This window comes from Artemia sp. Qi Xiang Cuo, chromosome 2, assembly GCF_049724085.1.
Source record: "Artemia sp. Qi Xiang Cuo chromosome 2, ASM4972408v1, whole genome shotgun sequence".
Classification (NCBI taxonomy): Eukaryota; Metazoa; Arthropoda; class Branchiopoda; order Anostraca; family Artemiidae; genus Artemia; species Artemia sp. Qi Xiang Cuo.
Genome location: NC_142795.1, coordinates 21,811,715 through 21,833,963, shown reverse-complemented (window position 1 = coordinate 21,833,963; position 22,249 = coordinate 21,811,715). Strand labels below are relative to the sequence as shown.

General features: G+C 34.9%; 1 protein-coding gene across 1 annotated transcript in view; it reads right to left on the bottom strand.

Moving 5' to 3' along the window:
* The window catches only part of LOC148954998 (putative polypeptide N-acetylgalactosaminyltransferase 10), a 51,916-nt gene extending 31,593 nt beyond the window's left edge, over positions 1 to 20,323 (bottom strand). Inside the window, exons 1-3 of the mRNA XM_089099611.1 lie at positions 20,066 to 20,323; positions 10,922 to 11,136; positions 5,928 to 6,091 (exon numbers count right to left, since the gene is read on the bottom strand). Coding sequence (XP_088955737.1) covers positions 5,928 to 6,091; positions 10,922 to 11,136; positions 20,066 to 20,242 — 556 coding nt within the window. The 5' untranslated portion in view covers positions 20,243 to 20,323. The remainder of the gene's footprint in view (positions 1 to 5,927; positions 6,092 to 10,921; positions 11,137 to 20,065) is intronic.
* Positions 20,324 to 22,249: the final 1,926 nt, after the last annotated feature.

The window sequence follows — 22,249 nt, the reverse complement described above, 5'->3', positions numbered from 1 at the left end:
GACGCTTGTCATACACCTAATGCCTTCAATGCAAAAGAAGTTAGACACTTAACTTCGGTATAAATTTCCACATCTTTCTAAGATGTGGAAAAGCTATGGATTATCTGATATACTATATCATATACTCTACCTGTATTATGGATGGCTTTTTGGCAATCACTGCAATCATAGGCAGCGCAATCGCGCTGCCTAAGTAAAGAACGATGTTGGCACAACGTATTATTTTTTTTTCTCCATACCCGGGCACTTCGTATCGAAGGATTTGTCGTAGAAACTTCGAAAAGGGCTCACTCAATTGGAAAAAGTGGCTTGTGTCCTTTTTAATAGTCGAAAGTGATCGGAGGGCAACCAACCCCCCCCCCCCCCCCCCTGCCCATCTTTCCCCAAACATATCCAATCAAAATTTAGAGATAGCCATTTTGTTCAGCGTAGTTAATTTCCAGATAGAAAATATGTTTTTGAGAAGAACACTCCCCCACAACCCTCAGGGCAAGGGTTTTAAGTTATGCCCTGAGGGCATATAAAAACGATGTGGCCATAACGTATTATTTATATTTTTTTTCCTTTATACCCGAGTAATTCGTATCAAAGGAGATGTTGCAGGGACTTCAAAAGCTGTTTTTTCAACTTGAGACTGATATGAATACCGCCCTTTTTAAAAGTCGGAAATTATTAGATGACGCGAACCACTCCTTCCATATCAATCCGTTCCCGAAGCATCCAAATATACTCTTGATACAACAATTTTGCTCAGCTTTGTTGATATACGGATAGGAATAATTTTTTTGAGGGGGACACTCCCCCACATCCTTCAGGGCAAGGGTTGTAAGTTATGCCCCGGGGGCATATAAGGTTTTTATAGAAGGCATTGTCATAGAAACTTCAAAACAGGCTCATTCGATTGGAAATTCATAGGGCTAGTGCCCTTTTTAATAGTCGAAAGTGATTGGAGGGCAACAAACCCCTCGCTCACCCCCGCCTTTTCCCTAAACAAATCCAATCAGAATATTGAGATAGCCATGTTGTTCAAAGTAGTTGTAAGTTCTGGAAATTAGGTCTTTGAGGATGACAGCCCCTGCACAGCCCTGAGGACAAGGATTGTAAGTTATGCCCTGGGGGCATATACGGTTTTTATAGAATGTGTTGTCGTAGAAACTTCAAAAAGGGCTAATTTGATTAGAAATTGAAATGGCTAGTGCCCTTTTTAATAGTCGAAAGTGATTGGAAGGCAACTAAAACCCCTTCCACGCCCACCATTTCTCCAAAAAAATCCAATCAAATTTTGAGATAGCCATTTTTTTCCAAGAAGTTTAAAGTTTTAGAAATTACAACTTTGAGCAGGATACTCCCCCCAGAGTTTTCAGGGTAAGGGTTTTAATGTATGTCGTAGGGGCAAATAAGTTTTTTACTGAAATCATTGTTGTAGAAACTTCAAAAAAGGCGCATTCAATTTGAAATACACAGGTCTAGTGCCCTTTTTAATAGTCAAAAGTGATTGGAAGGCAACTAACCACTCTCTCACACCCACCTTTTCCCCAAACACATACAATCAAAATTTTTAGACAGCCATTTTGTTTCACGCAGTTTAAAGTTCGGAAAATTATACCTTTGAGCAGGACACTCCCCCCACAGTCTTCACGGCAAGGGTTATAAGTTATGCCCCTTTTATTGAAATCTTTGCCGTAGAAACTTGAAAAAGAGATCCTTCCATTGGAAATTCAAAGGGCTAGTACCTTTTTTAATAGTCGAAAGTGATTTGAGGGCAACTAACCCCCCTCTCACGCCCACCTTTTCCCCGAACACATTCAATTAAAATTTTAAGATGGCCATTTTGTTATACGGTGTTGAAAGTTTTGGAAATTAGGTCTTTGAGAAAGACCACCCCTCCCCCCAAAGTCCTCAGAACCAGGGCTGTAGGTTATGCCCTGGGTACATATAAGGTTCTTATAGAAAGAGAGGTTTAAAAAGCATCAAAAAGGGCTCATTAAATTGGAAATTGAAGGGACTAGTGCCCTTTTAATAGTCGAAAGTGATTGAAGGGCAACTAACCCCCTCTCACGCGCATCATTTCCCAAACACATCCAATCAAAATTTTGATATTTCCATTTTGTTCAGCGTAGTCGAAAGTTCTGTAAATTAGGTCTTTTAGGATAACCCCCTCAGAACACTCAGTGCAAGGGTTGTAAGTTATGCCCTGAGGGTATATAAGGTTTATATAGCAAATTGTTGAAAAAATTTAAAAAAGGGCTCATTTGATTGGAAATTGAAATTGCCCTTTTTAATAGGCAAAAGTGAGTGGAGAGTAATTGACCCCCTCTCACGCCCACCATTTCCCCAAACACAGTCAATCAAAGTTTAGAAATAGCCATTTTGTTCAAAGTAGTTGAAAGTTCGGGAAATTATGTATTAAAGGATGGCAAACTCCCCAGAGCCCCCAGAACAAAGGTTGTAAGTTATGCCCCGGGAACATATCAGGTTTTTATAGATAAGAGTTGTCGTCAAAACTTCAAAAGGGGCTCATTCAATTGAGAATTGAGAGGGCTAGTGCCGTTTTTAATAGCCAAAAGTGATTGGAGGGTAACTAACCACCCTATAATGCGCACCATTCCCCTAAACACATCTAATAAAAATTTTCCGATAGTCATTGTGTTCAACGTAATAGAAAGTTCTGGAAATTAGGTCTTTGAGGTTGACAACCCCCCTCTCAGCCTGTAGGGCAAGGGTTGTAAGTTATGCCCTGGGGGCAAATAAGGTTTTTATTGAAAGTGTTGTCGTAGAAACTTCAAAAGGGTTCATTTAATTGGAAATTGAAAGGGCTAGTGCCTTTTCTAATAGTTGAAAGTGATGGGAGAGCGACTAACCATTTTCCCAAACACATCCAATCAAAATTTTGACATAGCCATTTTGTTTAACGTAGTTGAAATTTCGAAATTATGTCTTAGAGGATGACAACTACCCTCACAGCCCTTAGGGTAAGGGTTGTAATTTATGCCCTTGGAGCATTTAAGGTGTTTATAGAAAGCTTTGTCGTAGAAACTCAAAAAGGGCCCATTCGATTGGAAATCGAAAGGCCTAGTGCCCATTTTAATAGTCGAAAGTGACTGGAAGGCTTGAAATTCTTATAGTAAAGATCGATGTGGGTATAATGTATGATTTTTTTTTTTTTTTTTTTTGTTTAGACCAGGGCCCTTCGTATCGAAGGAGTTGTCGTAGGAACTTCGAAAACGGCTCATTTGATTGAAAATAGAAAGGGCTAATGCCCTTTTTAATATTCGAAAGTGATTGGAGGGCAACTAGTCCCCCTACCACGCCCCACCACCCATTTGCCTTTATGTTTAAAAAGTAAATGTTGCCTTAAGATTAAATCAAAATGCACTGTGTTCATGCTAAGTCCCAATAGGATATCTCAGCAGTATCTCAAGAACGACTGAGGGTATTATGTTCGAAATTTCGGGGCTACTTCTGCTCTTAAATTTTAACAAAATCAAAATTGTGTAAGTGTATCCAACCTATCAAAGAAAGTAAGCAGATTATTTTGCGAATGGTATCAAGATTTCCATTTCAGGTCAAGTAGAGGAGGTATGAAACGAAATTAAACACTACTATTTGAGTCGAGATTTTAAAAGGGTGTATGTCGTTAAAAATTGCTGAAAACTGTTCTCCAGCATATAAATAGCAGAAAAAACTATAAAGTCTTGAAAAAACGAAAAGATTTAATGTATTACTTTTTTTTTCCCTGAAAAGACTATGTCAATATAAAACGAAAAGATATTAATTTAAAAAAAAATTTCCACAAAATAAGCTTTTCAAAGAAAAGTAAAGAACTCAATTAAACAAAAAATTATAAAAAATAAAATCAAATAATCTATCAAGCGCGAAACTACCACAACTCAGCATCAATAAATAAATCCAACCAAAAAAAAACAGAAATTAACATGAGTAGGGCTCAAAACCCTTATGCCTTCCCAAGGCCAGAAAAAAATTTGCACTTTACTGAAAAAAATATAATTGTTTCTACTTTTATAACTTTAATAAATCAAATAATATAAACATTTTGATTACTAAATATCAGTATATGTATATTAAACTGACAATGCACATTCATTTGTAATTTTTTCAGTAAAGTGCAAATTATGTTCAATTTTGTGCGAATTTTCCTTTGACTAGTCATTTTGAAATTAAAGTTGCAGACAGGCAATTTGTTACATCTGACACTTTTTCTTAATTTATAATCCAGAATGAAGCCAAAGAAAAAAACGTTTGGCATAACTCCTATAGCCTTTATTCTACATAGAATACAATGTACTAAGAAAATAATAATAATAACAATAATATTATAATATAGAAAGTAGCAATAGTAAAGATTTTGGAGAAAAATAATGTATTTTTTTAACAATAGTTGCCACAAAAAGCGAACAGGAAAGACCCATCTCATTGTGTGCTTCTTTAAGTATCAGTAAGTTCAGAATTTCCCCCAAAAAGTGTAGTTAGCCATCTCCAGTTTGGCTAAAGTTAAAAATAGTTCCTATAAATACACTTTTGCCATTTCTTTCTTCTCGCAATAAATATGATGACGGAAGCAGAGTACATCGACAAGACACTTCACCCTATGGATCTACGGAACCCCTCCCCCCTCAGACGAATATCTTCAAAAGAAACCAAGTTTTGGAGATATTAGATATTTGTTTCTAAAAACACAAATTTTCCACATAGTCATTAAGACGGATCAATACTTCAAACAATATCTACAGAAGCGGAAACATTTCCTTGAATTTGAGGAACTGACCAACGCAAATTTTAAGGGAAATGTAGCAAAACATATAAAAAAAAGTGTCCCAAAACAAATTAAAAAAGTGTCCCAAAACACCTACTGCTAAAAAAAAATTTGGTAACTTCACAAATGAAATAATAAGGACAAAATGCAAAAATTAGTGAATTACAAACAAAAATTAGTATATATGTTAATGTGAAAGATAAAAGTTTGGAGAATGTCGACTTTCACAACATTCATAAAGTCGACACTTTCCATTTCGGTCTTTCAGGGTAACATATATACAAAACAAGATTATTAAATTCACTAAGTTTACTTGTAATGCCCAAATTAATATTGGCAGAAATAAAGGGAAATTTGGTAAAATTGTTAAACTTACATTAAATTAAAATGTAACTTTATAACATTAGGTAAAGTTTATAAATTTGCAACGAACTTCTTTGTACATTTAGTAGACATTTTAGTAACATTGATAAATTTACAACAAAAGATTCAGAGCAACTTTCAAGTAAAAGTTCATAGAATTGACATTCCGTTTTTTTTCTTTTTTTAAATAACCTAGTCAATTTGGTCAATTATTGGCGCCTTGTCATATTGCCCGCCCCCCAAGATTTTACTCTAGATCCGCCTTTTCAAAATACTTATCATTGTTGTACAAATAATATTACAAATCTACTAGTTTCTAAAAAAAAAACGAAAAAAAAACTAGTAACTGCACTAAAACTTTATTAGTTATTTGCAATAATAATTAGAAAAAATTACAAGTCCATTTTTACTTCCTCCTAGTAAAAATGCTAAATAATTTGTGTAGTGATCGTGAAAAAACGTTTCCAAGCATTTGACGGCATTGCATCTCCAGCCCCCCCCCACCCTCCCGGAAAAACGGTGTTCATTAAGTATGGGTAGAATTATTAAGAAAATGACTCAAATACAACACGTCTCTTTTTTTTTGAAAATGAGACAACCCAAAAGATACATCTAATTTGGAAAACAAAATATACATCTAACTTGGGAAGCACGCGACATTATAATGGAATTACGGTGAATATAATTACAAGCATTTGCTAATTCGTTAATTTATGCCTTTCTTTGCGAAGTCTACTACCGAAGACTATTGCGAAGGCGATTTGTTTGCGAAGAAGATTAAAGATATTACCTTTGGTACTGGCATCGTCAACAAGGACTATCTCTATCAAATTAGCTGGGGCTCTAGCCATGCAGCTATAAGCCGTCCGAAGCAAAGTGGACCAATGCTCATTGTGAAAAGGCACAACAATACTAGCTGTTGGTAACTCAGCTAAATATTTATTGTTCTTACATCTGAAAGAAAACCATAATTAGGTTTCAAATTAAAAATAGAGTAGTCATACCAGGACACATCTAAGGGGATTCCCTCCATTCCATCGAACTCATTGACCCCCTCGGTCCAAGATTTTGAAAAATATCTTCATTTTTGTAAAAATGAAATAAATACTTTAGTTGAAAAAAAAAATCGATAAACCACTAAAGACAAGAAAAACAATTTCCTTTGCACAAATGTGTAAATTACGTTTTGCACTCCTCTCCTCCGTAAGTCTTCTTAGAATAAGGCTTTATTTTTAAACTTTTCACAAGCGATAAATCGCCGAATATAAGTTCGTGTCACAAAAATTCATAAAGTAAACAATAACAATCACAAGCAAGTCAATAAATTAGAATCAGCGACACCAAAACATTAAGAAATATAAACAGACAAAAATATAGACAAACAAAAACATAAACAATTAAGACAAATATTAGAGTAGCTAAAATAATGTCATATCACATCAGGTCTTGTCATATATTAAAGGTAAAAATTTAGAGTCATAAAACGGCATATAATATAATAAGTCATAAATCGAGAAATAAATTATAAAAATAAAAAAAAATAACAAGAGTGTCAACAGAGTATAAACAAGAATTCGTTAAGAAGTAATGGAGGTGTTGAGGATTTGAGTGAAGGTTGGTATAAAGCTGTCTAAATATCTTTTTGTTTTAGTCGTTACAGGTCCTAGAATGGTGATGGGATTTGTCGCCTCTCTTAAGAGAGGCTTCCGTTCAGGATTATGGAGAGGCGGAAAAATATCTTCAGTTCAGATGTTGGCTTTCGCATTACCACCAAAACAAAGGCACAGATCATGTCGTCTATTTTCCAGGGTTTTGATTTTAAACTTTTCTAAGAAGTTGGAGTAACACAACTTCCATTGAATTAATGTCCCTGACTAATTATAGTACTTAAGGTTATTTCAAAAAATTAAGATATATATCTTGTTGCTTTAAATACCTGAATTAATAGAAGTGCCTCTGCTCTCATTCTTAAAGCTTTCTTAAGAGGTTTCCCAGGAGCAACCTATCAAAGAGCCAATCACAGCGAATAGTAACCGAAAACTTAAAAATGCATAAAAAGAACTTTCTATAAGACCTGCCGTTTAACGCTGAATCACGAATGGTAACTATTATTTCAGTTCATCTTAACAGTAAAAGGTTATTGCAAAAATATTTTCATGTGAATTTCTAAAATAGCTTAAAATTCATCAAAATGGCGCCAAATCAAAAAGAAAATAAACCGATATTAACTATCACTGGAATTACAATAGCCAAAAACACTAAACGGAGGTTTTCAGTCCCTAAATTTAAAAGCCCGAGATAATCATATTCTAGCTCTTAAGCCACTGATGTGTCCCTTTTTTGCATTTTTCTCCTCAGACCTTGGTTTGCCCCCCCCCCAGATCCTAGTTTGACCTCCTTAGCTGAAATTTAGTTTCTTCAAAACTCTCGTCAAAACTAAGATATGCATGCATAGTTCAAGCATCCACAGAAACGGGTCAGTTTTCTTTAGTATATCTTTACTTTCATGGTAGCCTACTATGTGGCTCATTTTTCAGTTTTCACTGTCATTTACACTTGATTTTGGAAAATTGGATCCAACTTTGCCCCCCCTCCCCCAAGATTTTTACGACATTACGCCACGTGTCCTGATTACTCAGCCATAAGAAATATAGCTTGACGTCAGTGAAATTCTCTTTTAGATCTTTTTTTTCACAATTTCTAGCATTCTATATCTGTTTTGTTGTAATGCTGTTTTCTCACAATAGATGCTCCGATTGCTCGGCCCTGATATTTTTCTCGGTTTTTCTTCCGTTTAGCCTACTCACTTGACCTATTTCCCCTTTCACTATAAATGTTTTCACGAATTCTTGGAAAGGAGCGATACCTCTAAAAATGCTGCTTGCTCTTTACAAGGTTCCAGCTTTCAGTGTGGTGTACCTATGAATGGGAAATGCGGCTTGTTTGATGTTTGCCAAGAGGGATCTTATTTGAACGGAAATTAAAGTTTTCTTTTAAATGAAAAGGAAATTAATTAAAGAAATGAAAAAGAATTAAAGGAGATTAATGAAAACGCGATTGTACCTCAACAAAGTGGTGTTCTCTGTTATTTTCTATCATCAAGCAACCATTTTGGCCCGAAAACAAACAAAATAAAGTTTTAACATAAAATTAATTGACATATGACGCTCAAATCAGTGTGAGGAAAAAAACAAATATTCCTGTGCCTATTACATACATACAAATAACCAATACCGAAGATTTTTTTTTAAGATCTCAGGCCTTAATAAAGGTCTGAAAAACAGGTTAAAGGTTATTTTGTTCTGGAATTGCAAATTTAGCCCATGGAAACTTAAGTGCCACTCCCTCTGCCTAGAGATGATCCCTTCTATATTAGTGTAACCCCCCCCCCCTAAAAAAATGTAAGTATAGTTGTCTAAAAAATGCACTTGAAAAGGATGAGATTTGGTAAGACTAAATTTTCACGAAACCAGAATAAAAACCGTTTTGCTTTTAATGTAGTTGATTCATAACGAAAAAAAAAATATTAGGAACTAGTGTAAAGGGTCAAGCTAAGCTATTAGAGTAAAACGCAAGTGAGAACCTACATTCATAACAGAAATTCATGCATTGATGAATAAACCATCAAAATATGTAAATATTTAACCATAATCAAGTATTCTCCTGCTGTTGAATGCATAAATAAGTCGAAGGAAGATACGACGCTGATCCCGAAAGTAAAGAAAGTGCTTGTATAAACTGTGTTTACATTCTACCTGATACTTAGGTTACTTCTCTACGTAGCTGTTAAAATCTTACAGGCATCGAAAAAGCATTAGCAAGACACCATCTCTTACTTGCTACCTAGTTTGAATGATGTCGGGTATGGACGCAATAAATTAATGCCCCTATTATTATGATAGAGGTTGAGAAGAGTCAATACGATGTCCAATCACCTGTTTCTGAATTCTTGTCACGAAATTCAAGGAACCCACGCTGGTTTGTTTTTTTCAAACATATTCAACACAGGAAATTTCGTATTAGACAGTTCTTGGAATTTATAGAAAGAATGAGTGTAGCCCTTTAAATACGAATCGCCTATTGTCTTGAATTTTCCTTTCAATTCTGCCTTTGAGCTCATCAGTCGCAGCAGAAGCCCAGCCCGAGTGTTTCTCTATCACATTTCCATTCACTCGTCTTCTTCTTCTTTGGATTATCTTAGAGACGCTTTCGACGATCTCATCATTAGATCCCTGTCTTTGCCGCGGGTTGCTGCTTGCTGCAGCTGAAATCGAATTTCGGATCCTCTAATATTAAGCAGAGCTAGCACAAATGTCTTTTTTTTTCTTTTTCTTTCCAATTGCCTCTGTAGAAAAATCACTTCCACAGAAAAGGTGGCATATTCTTGGTAAATTCATTTTAAATTCCTAAACCCAAAAGGCAAAAATATACACTTCCTACCACAATTTTCATTTTTTTTTGTTTTTGTTTTTTTTTTTTAGAGGCATCCTTCAAACCAAAACTTGAATTTAAAGCTAGACTCTGTTAGGAGTCAAATTTTTACTTCTGATAGCAGGATTTCGCGTGACCAATAAAAAAAAGAAGAGGAAAAAGCATATCTCGGACAATAGAAGAGGTAAGCCATACAGCTAAGCCACAAGAAGAGGTAAGGAGGGATACACAAAGGATATAAAATGACTGAGTGAGTGACTGTAAGTGACGTTTTAGCATATTGTCATTCCGAAGATTCTTTTGTGACAAAATTCGAGTTTGGTCCCCTTCGATATTCAGTTGATAATATAGCATAAGTGGAATAAAGTGCCACCCGGACTGTGTCGTAAATACATTAAAAAACAATCAAATTTAAAAAAATATACGGTACTTGTATGATGTACCCCCTGCAGCTCAAAAAGTGAAGTTAGGTTAATCCTAATAAAATATACTTAAGTATGATAAAATATAATACTTTGGAAACACATATGGGTTATATGTTTGCACATTAGGGGGTTGGGGGTAATGTACAACGGATCTACATGCAAAATATACTAGTTAAAATAATTATGTATATTATGAAGTAAGAATTGTTTTCTGACTTCACACTGTCCAAATACTTTACACCCACCCCCACCCCCCTAATGCGCAAATATATACCCCAGATTATATATTGCATATCTATTATGTCATTTCTCTTTGTCTTTTCTCATGCTAAGTTGAAAAAACTAGGGAAAGAAACCGGTTTACAGTGTGTCAATGCATGAACAACTTGAGCTGCAGGGGGTATATCATACAAGTACCAAAAATATTAACATTTTATAAAAATTAAAAATTTTATATATAAATATAAAAATTTAAAAATACAAACCTTTGATTCTTTTGAAAGCCAAATATGATATAACAAGACAAGTATGTTTAATAGGTTCAATTATGAATATTGACAAAGTGTCCCATGGCGCCTTTTGAATTACGAAAGCCAAGCTGTTGTAATTGTGAACATTTTTTCTTGCGATTTTTCTTTTCTCTTTTTTAATGAGGAAAACTTGCCAATTTTCCAAACAGAGGAAAGGGCATCAGTAATTCATAATTTTAAAATTGAATTTTCCTATTTGGCATCAGATTTTGTCTTTTTACCAAAGACTTTATTTTATAAATTACTATTTTAAATAAATTATAATTCCATTTTACCAAAATTTAATTTTGTAATACTATTATATGTCATTTAGAACTTTCCAATCCAGTCCCCGCATCAAATCTTCTGCTCAATAGGGATTCTCTTGATTATGACTGTAAGTAAATAAAGATTCTTACTCAGCATGTCTGATATCAGGAAGGCTGCGATTCAATGCAATCTGGTCAGAGGCAAAACCATTAAATCCATTAACCTTATAAATTTCATCCTTTTTCTTTTCCAAGTCAGGTGGTAAATGATATGCTTGGCCGTGTTCGCCAGGACCAGCCCTTTTCTCATCTGCTTCAATCAATTCATAATTGTGCCAATCAATTACTTTGTTTGAATGCTCCAACTATGAAAAAAAAAATTAGGACACTTTCTTGATAATTTCATGCTTTTGTCTGCTTTCACAAATAAACTTCTGAAATCAAAATCTTTCGACTTTTTATTTTTAATTATTGTCACATCCTAAGATTAGCCTCCATTTTGTCCACCTGAATTCTTAGAGCATACACTCAACATATATCATTACCCCAGCCCACCTATTCCTTCTTTCCTCCTCTTTAATGTTGAGTATCTGTATCAATTATGTTATAGCATATTCCTCAAAAATCTTTCAAAAAGGGTTTTTTTCTAATAAATAAATGATCTAATAATTATTTCCAAATGAAATTCTGGCATCTTCAACCTGCATCTATTTCCGGTAATTTTGTCTGTAAAGAAAATACAGCCAAGGAAGATGTTGTTGGTGCAAATGCCAAATTTTGGGTTATGAATAGTTTCTGGAATTTTTAGCCATGAAGAATGGAAAGGTACAATCAAAAATACTATATCTGTGAAAATTGTGAAGTAGAGGCATGCCAGTATGTCCTTTGTTTAAACTCGAACCTTATCTATACTAACTAAAATTAAAATATCGTCTCTTTTATCTTAAGCTATCAAATAAGAAAAAAACAAACCTAGGTCTACATGAAATTTAAAGCAAATTTAAAGAGGCATGCCAGTATGTCCTTTGTTTACAATCAAACCTTATCTATACTAAGCAAAATTAAAATACCGTCTCTTTTATCTTAAGTTATCAAATAAGAAAAAAACAAACCTAGGTCTACATGAAATTTAAAGCAAATTTAAAGAGGCATGCCAGTATGTCCTTTGTTTACACTCAAACCTTATCTATACTAAGTAAAATTAAAATACCGTCTCTTTTATCTTAAGTTATCAAATAAGAAAAAAACAAACCTAGGTCTACATGAAATTTAAAGCAAATTTAAAGAGGCATGCCAGTATGTCCTTTGTTTACACTCAAACCTTATCTATACTAAGTAAAATTAAAATACCGTCTCTTTTATCTTAAGTTATCAAATAAGAAAAAAACAAACCTAGGTCTACATGAAATTTAAAGCAAACTGGTTATTACAAAAAGCAAGTTCTTTTTGCAGGTTATCAAATGTGGATAAAAAAAAAAACTTGGGGCTATTTATCTACTCAACGTCTGTATGCTCTGTTTCAAGATAATGAAGATTCATTGATATTCCTGTTTCAAGAGATTCAGAGGAACATTTAATATATTACTGAATAACCTTTATTGCTTGCCATGGCAGCATAGTGATCGAATAACTGTCTCTTTGACTGGGGAATTTAGAGTAGTTGAACTATTTCGTATTTAAATAGAATTACAGTATTTTACGGTTTCATGGTCGTGCAGAAGTATTACATATTAATGCACACGAGAGAAGAGGTTCTTCAGTACCACATTATTAGTCTGAAGCAAGGCCGTATCTAGGGAGAACGGTTAAAATCCCCCCCCCCCGAAATTCGCGTCCAACTCCTAAAAACGAAACAAAAATGCATAAAAAAAAATTTGTGATGGTTTATTTTTGTAACACCCTCCCCCCCCTTGAAAAAAAATCCTGGCTGCAGCCTTGGTCTGAGGGACACTCCATCATTTCAAAACCAGAACATAGCAGCCTGGGAGTGCACTCATCTGGAAATTTGAACCCCCTCCAGAGAAAAAATTATCATCTAACCCCTTAAGTGTTAACTGCATCCGCATACGAGAAGTATGGGATGTATATTCAAACCAAAGTATAAACACATACTGACCAAGCACTGACAAAACTCTCCAAAAGTGACCCCGCGTACCTCAGCGCCTCTAGAGGGTAAATGTTGCACTACTTAATCGCTCTGAGCCAATAAATTAAATTTAATACAGCTTTTACGAAACAAGTACAATCACCTACGGAACTTGTGATTTAGTCGCCAGGTTCGCATAGGTATGGAATCGTCTCCAGAGACGCGGACAAAGGGTCACTTTTTTTGTGTGGAGAGGATAGGTTTTGTCAGTACTTGTTGTATGCGTTTATACTTTGATTCAAACACATGTTTACACAGGCTGAATCTTTGAGATGGAAGCGTCAGATTCTTCTTCTTGTTAAAGGTAGAGGGGTCAAAATTCCTAAAATTTCCATTTTTGGTGTGTACAACCCCTAACCAGTCTACTTTTGACTCCAATAGTAGCTGCTAAATGGCATAGCGATTGTATACAAAACAAACTTTGACAATCAACAAAAAAGAAAGAAAAAAATGTGCAAGAGAAAAAGTGTAAGTGATCAAAGCTAAAGGTTCAATAAGTTTACCTACAATTTAGGTAAAGAGGAAAAACTGAGGAAGAATAAAGCTATCAGAGAGAAGGCTTTTTGCAATGTAGACTAGCTTTCTATACCAACACAGTCCTGCTCCACACAGCAAAGATCAAACGGAGAGATATCTGAGGAGCTAAAAGGAGAATCAATCCTGACAATAGACTCAATTCTTGAAAGATCCACCAAAAGCACAGAGTGAATCTTGCTTTTATACCCATTTGTTTCTATTTTCTAGTTGATTGTATCACCAAAACGATGAACTTCATTCACAAATTTGTTGCCTACATTATTTATAACTAAAGCCAATATTCCAAACATAGCCTACATCCTTGAGGACGTAACTGGGTACCTTAATTAAGGCATCCAGTCATCACTGGGTACCTTTTTAATGTAAAACTACAGAAAAAAAAACACTCGCTAAGTGACAACATAATAAATCTTCCATTAAATGACACAAGCAATCCCTGATACCTTTAACTATTCAGCTTGCATAAAATACTTGGGCCAAAAACGAATGAAATTCTTTGCAATATAGGACAAAGAGCTAAGTATTGCTAGTCCCTCAACTGAGAAGGTCTTTTTCTGTTCTATTGGTGTACCCAATTAGACAATAAAATGTCATGATATCTGATAATAGATTACTCGGTTCTAGAAATACAGTTCAGGATTAGGATTACAGTTCAATATTTGTTCAGCATTAGAATTTGTCCATAAGTAGGCTATGAGAATGTCGTTCCTGGGATGTGAGCTGATTTTCGGAAAAATTTGTATTTTTGTTCAAAGTTGGGGCATATTTTCCTGAAATCTTCCAAACCTAACAAGTAGGGAGGGAGCCAAATCATGAAGTCAAGACAACCTCGCTAGACCCCTAAGCTATTTGGGCTGTACTTCCATTTCTGAAAGTTCTTGCACCTAGTAGTGATTGAATGATACAAAATATTTTCCCAATACTGATAAGGATTCTGAGAATACTCATCATTTCTGTCTGTATATCGTTTCTGTCTTCTTCTTTAAACAACATCAATCATAATTACAAGACTTTGGGTGCCCTAATAATAATTATATAATAATAATTACCATGCCATTTATGCAACAGTTGACTATTAATCATTTCCTGTTTCCGAATTTCAGGCTTCGAATTTAATAATGAGAACATAACCTTAATTGCATATTTTTTAGTACATTTTTAGTATAGGGTATTGGTGCCTAAACAGATTTAACACTTCAATATTTTTGCAAACCTCAAAAGACATCTGATTAGGTGATTACGTTGACAATACCCAATGAAATTGAGCAGAGGGGGTGGGGGCGTTATCCAATCCACGCGCGGACGAAGTGATATCCAATCAAATCCAATGACATTGCGGGAGATTGCACAAGCAGGCTAGTTGTTTGGATAATCAATGTAATTGAGGAACACGTCAGCCCATGTATTTTGCTAGGAGCCAGACATCTGGTAAAACAACAGATAAACTGTGTTTTTGGTATTTATTTTTTTCAGTAAGCTTAATTGCTTCTGGTGCTGAAATAGGCTATATTGGTGATTTACAGGTTTTTTTTGTATACAGCCACTATAATTGATTAGAATTAGAATTTAATAGCATTCCATGTCAAATTAAAAAAATGAAAGAAGGGTAGGACAAATTCCCCTTCAATGATTAATAATTTATAGGATAGGTCATAAGATCATAATAATTTATAGAATAGGTCATAAGATCATGTTCTAAATAAGAGAATCAGAGACCTTTTGGACCAGTCATGGCTGATTGCACAGCTGCTTTCCATTAGGTAGACATGACCTGCAAATACACACAACTTGTGTTTCCAAGCACAAATTTCTCCAAATACCCTGGGAGTTTTATTGATCAGTCTAGGAGAAGAACTAATCCAGCAGTACTACTACAAACAAATTTGATGATACAGCAGTTTAAGTATTCGAAAAAAGAAGTAGACAACTTTTTCTTTTACCAAAGCCCACAGTAGATTAATTTCAAGTAACTTACTCAATTCCCAATTTATTTTCACTCTTTTGAAAAAACGCAATCATGATAATTTTCAATACAGATTCATAGTATCATCACTAATAACTAGAGCAAAATTTGTGAAAAGTCTGGGCCCTGGAGGAAGGAAGAGCTTCCTTAAAAACAACTTCCCATGTGAAAAAATCATTGTTAGGATGTAGCCTGTTAGGATTCAGGGTATAAGTGCTAGTGTTTTATTCTATAGCTAAATTTAGTTATAAAGTTGCAGTGGTATACATGGTGGACAAATTTTTGGACAATGCTAGAAAAACGTTCCAAACCGAAAATAATAAGATCTAGACAAGAGTTTAAAAGACAGCTTTTAATTTCAAAATATATTTGTTAATGAGAAAGAGTTGAAAGGCAAAAGTAATTTTCTGTCTTTCATTATGGTGTCCTTTTGCTAGTGAATTTAATTGTTTTACTCTTTGTTTGATCTGAAGATATTGAAAGATTTATATACCAAGGGATGAATATGCACTAAAATACATTTGTTTCAAAAGGATGTAAAAAATGTTTACTTTGTTTCTATAGTCAAACAATATCAGGCAGTGCTAAAATAAAAAGTTGTTTATGTTACTGTCAAGTTTGATATCCCTTTGATCTAGCTTGAATCATTAGATTCAGCAAAGCTCTATTTAATGCTTTAAGCTTAATCTAGCTTAATCCATCATCATCTATACCTAGTTTAACTTGGCAAAGATGAGTAAGATTCAAGATGAGGAGCCTTTTGCTATCTAAAAAAGTGATTAAGTTATATGAATTAAACTTTCAGGAATAGATACAGAGTCTAAACTATAAATGACAAAAAATGTTTTGAAGTATCTAACGTTGCCCCCTTCTCCTTCGTAGGGGCACTGACCTTTGGTGACCTTGGATAAGCTTTGTGGTATAAAAATGAAACTTTCAGAAATAGATTTATAGCACAAAAAAGACCAGAGCTTGGTTTCTAAGCATCATATCTTTGGTAAGTCCTGACTTCGAAAGTTTTAAACATTTTGGGGACACTGGAAAAAAAACCTGAAAAAAAATGCACTATGGCTTAAAAAGTACAAAAACCAAAACTAGGGGGAAATGTGTTGTTTTTTCTACAATCCTGTCTTCTATACAATTTTTTAAGCCTCAAAAACAATGAAAGCTTAGAGACAGTGGCGGTTCCAGGCCTGGACAGGGGGCAGCTGCCCCCCCCCAGTTTTCCTGACATCTAACATTAAGTTCTCTTTATTTTATATTTTTACACTCCTATGGTATACCTTGCCCCCTCCCCCAGATTATGAGGCCTAAAACTGCTACTGCATACAGATAATAACCAAAAACATTTTTTACAGCATACTTCAGACTTTAAATTTATCTCTGAAAGTCTAACTTTCTCTTAGCTTAACTACTTTCCAAGACAAGCTGTAAAATTCATCTATAATTAAACCAAAAAATGCCTTTGATTTTGGTGTGGGGGAGCCTTTTTGAACATCTGGTTTAGACAGTAATTCTTTTAATTTAAGTAGAAATTAAGTAGAAGTAATTCTCACAGACAAAACTAGATTTCATCAAGTTGGGACAGCAGAAACCTGTTTGAACAAAGAACCTATGATGTATCATGAGATTCAATTGATGAAAAATATATTGTTATGGCTGTATATACAAGACAACCATGATGTTTCAACCGGACAATTCAAACAGAACTCGTGGTCATTCTCAAAAGCAATTCCGAAAACGAGCCAACACCAGACTAAGGAACAAGTTCTTCTCAAATAGAGTTGTCAGCTTGTGGAACTCCCTTAGTGAAAAAACAGTAACCTCTACCAGCGTGGATGCGTTCAAGTCATCAGTGGATAGGGAGTGGCTCAACAAACCGTGGTGCACCATTTGGGACGCCACAAATGATGATTAACTATCATCACTGAAGCTGGCGGACACAGGATTCGTCCTATCGCTAGCAAGTGCGATTTAAGGTAATTTAAGGTAATGTTTGTAAAGTGTGTAAAATAAGGAATCTTCACTTTTATTTTATTAGCATGTTTCCTTCAGAAGTGGTCAGCCATTAAATATTTACCTTAAAACCTAACAAACCAAAATTGAGCAAAAGCATATACCTATTCCTCAAGCTGTCACTTTTATAGCACAAAGGTTAAAAACATCATTGCCCTTTGGAAGGGAGGAAGTGGAGGTAAAAACTCTAAAATACCTTCCCAGGGGAGCAGTTTCAACCACATTACACAACTATTTTCTAAAATCAACAAAAGCCCCTGACCTAGAATTTTACCCTTTGAGGGCTCTACTAGCCTACTGGAGCCAACATCACTTTACCTTATCTCAATTCACATCTAACAGCAAAATTAAGACTTATACTGATCTGTTCTGCTCTGTGTCAAGGATTGTGAAATTCTGTCACTGTGAAAGGGCCCTGTGACACACCATAAGAGAGGTCTGCTGGAGAGATGCAATTTAAGCCCACTGAATAATAGTAATCATGAGGTAATTATGGCCCATGATGAACATTCACCAGTTGTTAAATGCATTCTAATACTATACTGGCTATACATGATGCATGAAACAAAGAAGAGAAAAATAAAAATCAAATAGCTGAGAGAAACTAAGGTAGTGTCAGCCAGTGGAACAATATCTGCTTATTCCCAAGTTTTTCTTGGATATTTGATTTTATTTTTCATTTATTATTTTTTCTTTTCTTTGTTTCATATGTCTCCAGTGGTTTAAAGCCAATATGACACACAATACACAACAACATCTTCAGATAGAGTATATGAGAAGGTTGGGCATGATATGTGGCATTACCCTCCAAGACACTCATATGATGAAGTTGGTGTCAGTGGGTAGTTGACTGAGAAGTCCCACTCTTATTTTCATGACTTGTTACTCTATTCCTTGCCAAGTCTGGACTTGAAGGAAGCAGCTGTGGGTGCAATCACTGTTTCAGGTTGAAGGCTTAGACAATATGCTTAGAGAAGAAATTTTGCTGCATATGTGCAGAAACAGAATGTTTTGACAGCATATGCTAGTAGCCTCTTGGATGGTGCTAGCTTGAATATTTGGTCAAGAGGTGGTTATTTGGTTGTGATTATACTTGTAGGCCAGCATCATGTCACCCCAGTGGTAAATGAAAATGAGTCTTGGCAGCTACCAAACTGAAGACACTGCACTTCAATATACTGAAATCAAGTAGCCAATGTTGTGCCTATGTTTAGATTTTAAGAAGGTCATACTGCAGATTTGAAGGCCAAAACAGCTCAGAGTTGTCAACACAGAAAGTGATATTGTTTTCTATTCTGTTCACAATATTGCTGATGTATATGAGGAATATGGTAGGACACAGATCAGTGCTTTGGGGGATTCTACTTACAGCATCACACAGTTCAGAGAAAACCTTGTCACTGTTGGCTTTGAAGAAAGAGACTGCTGAGTCTGGCCAGTCAGAAAGTTCATGACCCAATTGAGTCTCCATTGGTACTTGCTGGCATAAGCTTCAATCAGAGATTGTTCTGAGGCACCTTCACAAAAGCCTTGTCTAGGTCAAACAAAATCAGGTCCATACTGATTCCTTTATCCAAGAGATCTGTTATGCTGCTGTATGTCTTGAGGAGACTAGTCTAAACTGACTTCCCTGGCAAAGGGATTGAATATTATTGGTAAGGAGATGTGCAAGAATTTCAGCATTCCAAGTTCCAAGAAATTCAACAATCTGTCCAAAGGGTTTTAGCCACTTCTGAAGTGAGACTGATGAGTCTGCAATTTCCACTTTGGTGCAGTCACTTGTCTTGAATATTGGGGTTACATGGGTCAGTATTCAGTCTATGGTTAAAGTTCTAGTTTATGGGGTTTATTTATCTTTGAAAGTATAAGTAATTGAGCTAGGTGAATGGAACTCTAAAAAATTGATCAAGGGTCTTTATTTTCTTTTGCAGTGGTGGTTTCAGTGGCAAATGCACCCAAAAAAAGGTAAAAAGTTGCCTTAATTACAGGGCAGGGGGGGGGGGGGGAACTGATGCAAGAGCCAAAGCTTCATTGCTGCCCTAGGCTACAAACATATTAATTTTGTATCTGAATTTGATCCCTTAGGAGGGTGAATCAAAATATCTGCCTCTACACCTCCTCTCTTTAAAGAGCACAGACTTTTGATGACCTTTCACAATCTTTGTGCTGTAAAAGTAAAGCCTTGAAGAAAAGATCTAGGCTACAGCTAAAAAAAGGCACAAGAAAGGTGTTTTGAGTCTCAAACTTTTGCTCAATCATGATTTGTAAGGTTTTAAGGATTCATAACTCTTTTTCTTAAATTTAGGGGGGAGGGCCTTGGCATGGCTTAAGATACTGCTGAAATAATAGGAAGTACAGCCTAGTTTCAAAAACTAGAGCCAATGGAAAAGAGTCCAAATAGGCTATTAAGATAAACTCATGTTTGTCAAAGATATAAAAAATTCTATCATCTTGATTTATTACTCTTTTGCTTTTATATTCGATCTAGGCTAGAACAAAGTCATTATTGAATCAAGCTATAGGCTACAAATTAGCCTAGGCTAGAGCAAGGTACTAGGCTGGCCTAAATGAAATGATGTAGGCTTTGTCAAAGTAACTGACACCATTTGTTGACAACTTCTGACTAACTTACCTCCCAATAGTTAATGTCTTTTCCCATTTTTGCTGCCAGTTTAATTCTTGCCTGAATCTGATGAACTGCATCCTCCCAACTATCTCTTGGAGTAAAGTGACTAACAAGAGTCACAAGACCAAACAAAATGACAACATACAGAAAAGTTCTGAAGAAATTTCTAACATTGAGTCTCATTGTCAAACGAATAGCCTATAACAGAAAAATAGCAGCAACTCAGGTTAAACTTCTCATTTAGAACTCGACTGGTTTACAACTCAAAAACCGGAAAAGCCGAATATCTTTTTCTTTTCAAAATGTGACGCTAGATGGTAATATTCTTCCTCTGAATAAGCCAAAAGCCTATAAGAACTTAATATTTTAAAAAATATCATGGAAAAATGAATAAAAAGATAAAGAAAAGCAAACAAATTTTGCAGAGTTATTGACATTAGTTTTTGCCATGAATAGCCTACAAAAAATTTTGCGTGGAAAAACCATAACCATTTGAATTTTCGCTATTTTTCCATCTCTTCAATTTGTTTTCCATTTTGATGCTAATTTCTTCTCCTTCAGTAATTTTCATAAATAAATTAAACAGAATCAGAATTCATTAGAATCAAAAAGTAACTGACGGTACCTAAACTGACCATCAATCAATCAATATCTTAATTACCCGAAAGAATACACAGGGGTGTTAAAATGGAGCAATAGAGAGAAAACAAAAGAAAAAAACGAATTTACACACTGAAAAGAGACTGTTGCAAGTAATATAGCATACAAATGGTACAAATGACAAATACTGACATAAAGCAGAATAAAGTCAATTTGACTTATCCAGCTTACACTGAAAGTGAATACAATGCTGCTCTGCTGCTTCTAATGGCTCATTTAATTCGTCAGTTGAGACTAAACGTTTGTTTCTGGCCCATAGAGGTATACATACGAGAAACTTTGCAAAAAAGTACAGAGTGGATAGTTTTTTTTATCGGTAGCTAAAAATTCATTCCAAAATGGAGTCAATGCGAGGATAAAATGCATGGCGAAAGCGTTTTACATTTGGGACTGAATATGACTGCTATAGCAGGCTGTACAACAGACTAGCATGTGAAACACTTTTCTAAGTTTCTCACTTAGATATGTGGCGAGAAGTACCCTCGTCGATTTCGAATTATGTCCTATTGGAAAATCGAAGTGCTTAATGAAGATAGATAATTAAATAGTTTAATTTCCTAGTTGTAGGTAGTCAACATTGTCTGTAGGTTAACCGCTCTTTAAACTTCAAACCGATTTCGCCATTTTCCTTGCTAAGTATACAAAAATTCTTCTTAATTGTCTTAATTAGATATAAAATTATATCTTAATTAGACATAAATAGTGTTTTCATCTAAATATTCACTGAGTGTTTAGCAAAGGTTAGCCCCTCCTCCTCTCTCCTATATTGTGTTTACCCCATCTCACTTGCGTGAGAACAGCCATTATGAAAAACACGAAATTTCTCCTTTTTTGTGAGTCATTCCGGAACTGATATTTTATTGTTATGGAGTTGTGTTCAAATAAAACTGTATATCTTTTTTCCATTTGAATTTTGTGTGATAAGAACTTACATCTGCTATTCACCATTTTTTATGTTTATACACCTATTTATAAATTTACAAACTATAAGACAGAATTTGGGAACATAAACTTAAGCCAGGTATTCTCTTAAAATAGATTTAAATTTAACAAGAAACAACGTTTGCAAATGATTTTATTTATTCCAAATTCTTACTACTATTTTTCTTAGTTTCGGGAAGCTAATTTTTCAGAGTGAATTTTTCGAAAGCTATAGTTTAAAATAAAGCTTGAATCTGTCAATTAAATTTTTTACCCCGTAATTATTTATATACAGTATTTTACTAAAGAAAATAATTTGAAAACGTGTGGAGGCATTCAAAGCGTATTGCAAAGACAAAAAGGAGTACATTGGCGTGTTTTAGTCGTACAGTAAAATATTTTATTGCTGATAACAATAATAAAAAATAATTTAATGTCAGAGCATTTTACATATTTGTAAAAATCAAAAAAGCAGAATTTAATTTTTCTGCTTGATCGATTTGGAGTTTGGAGCCGGATTGAGATGAACTGATGAGGACGCCACAGCTGAGGGAGGGGGCGCCGCGGCTTGGGGATTACCTTCTCTGTTCAAATTTTAACTTTGATTCG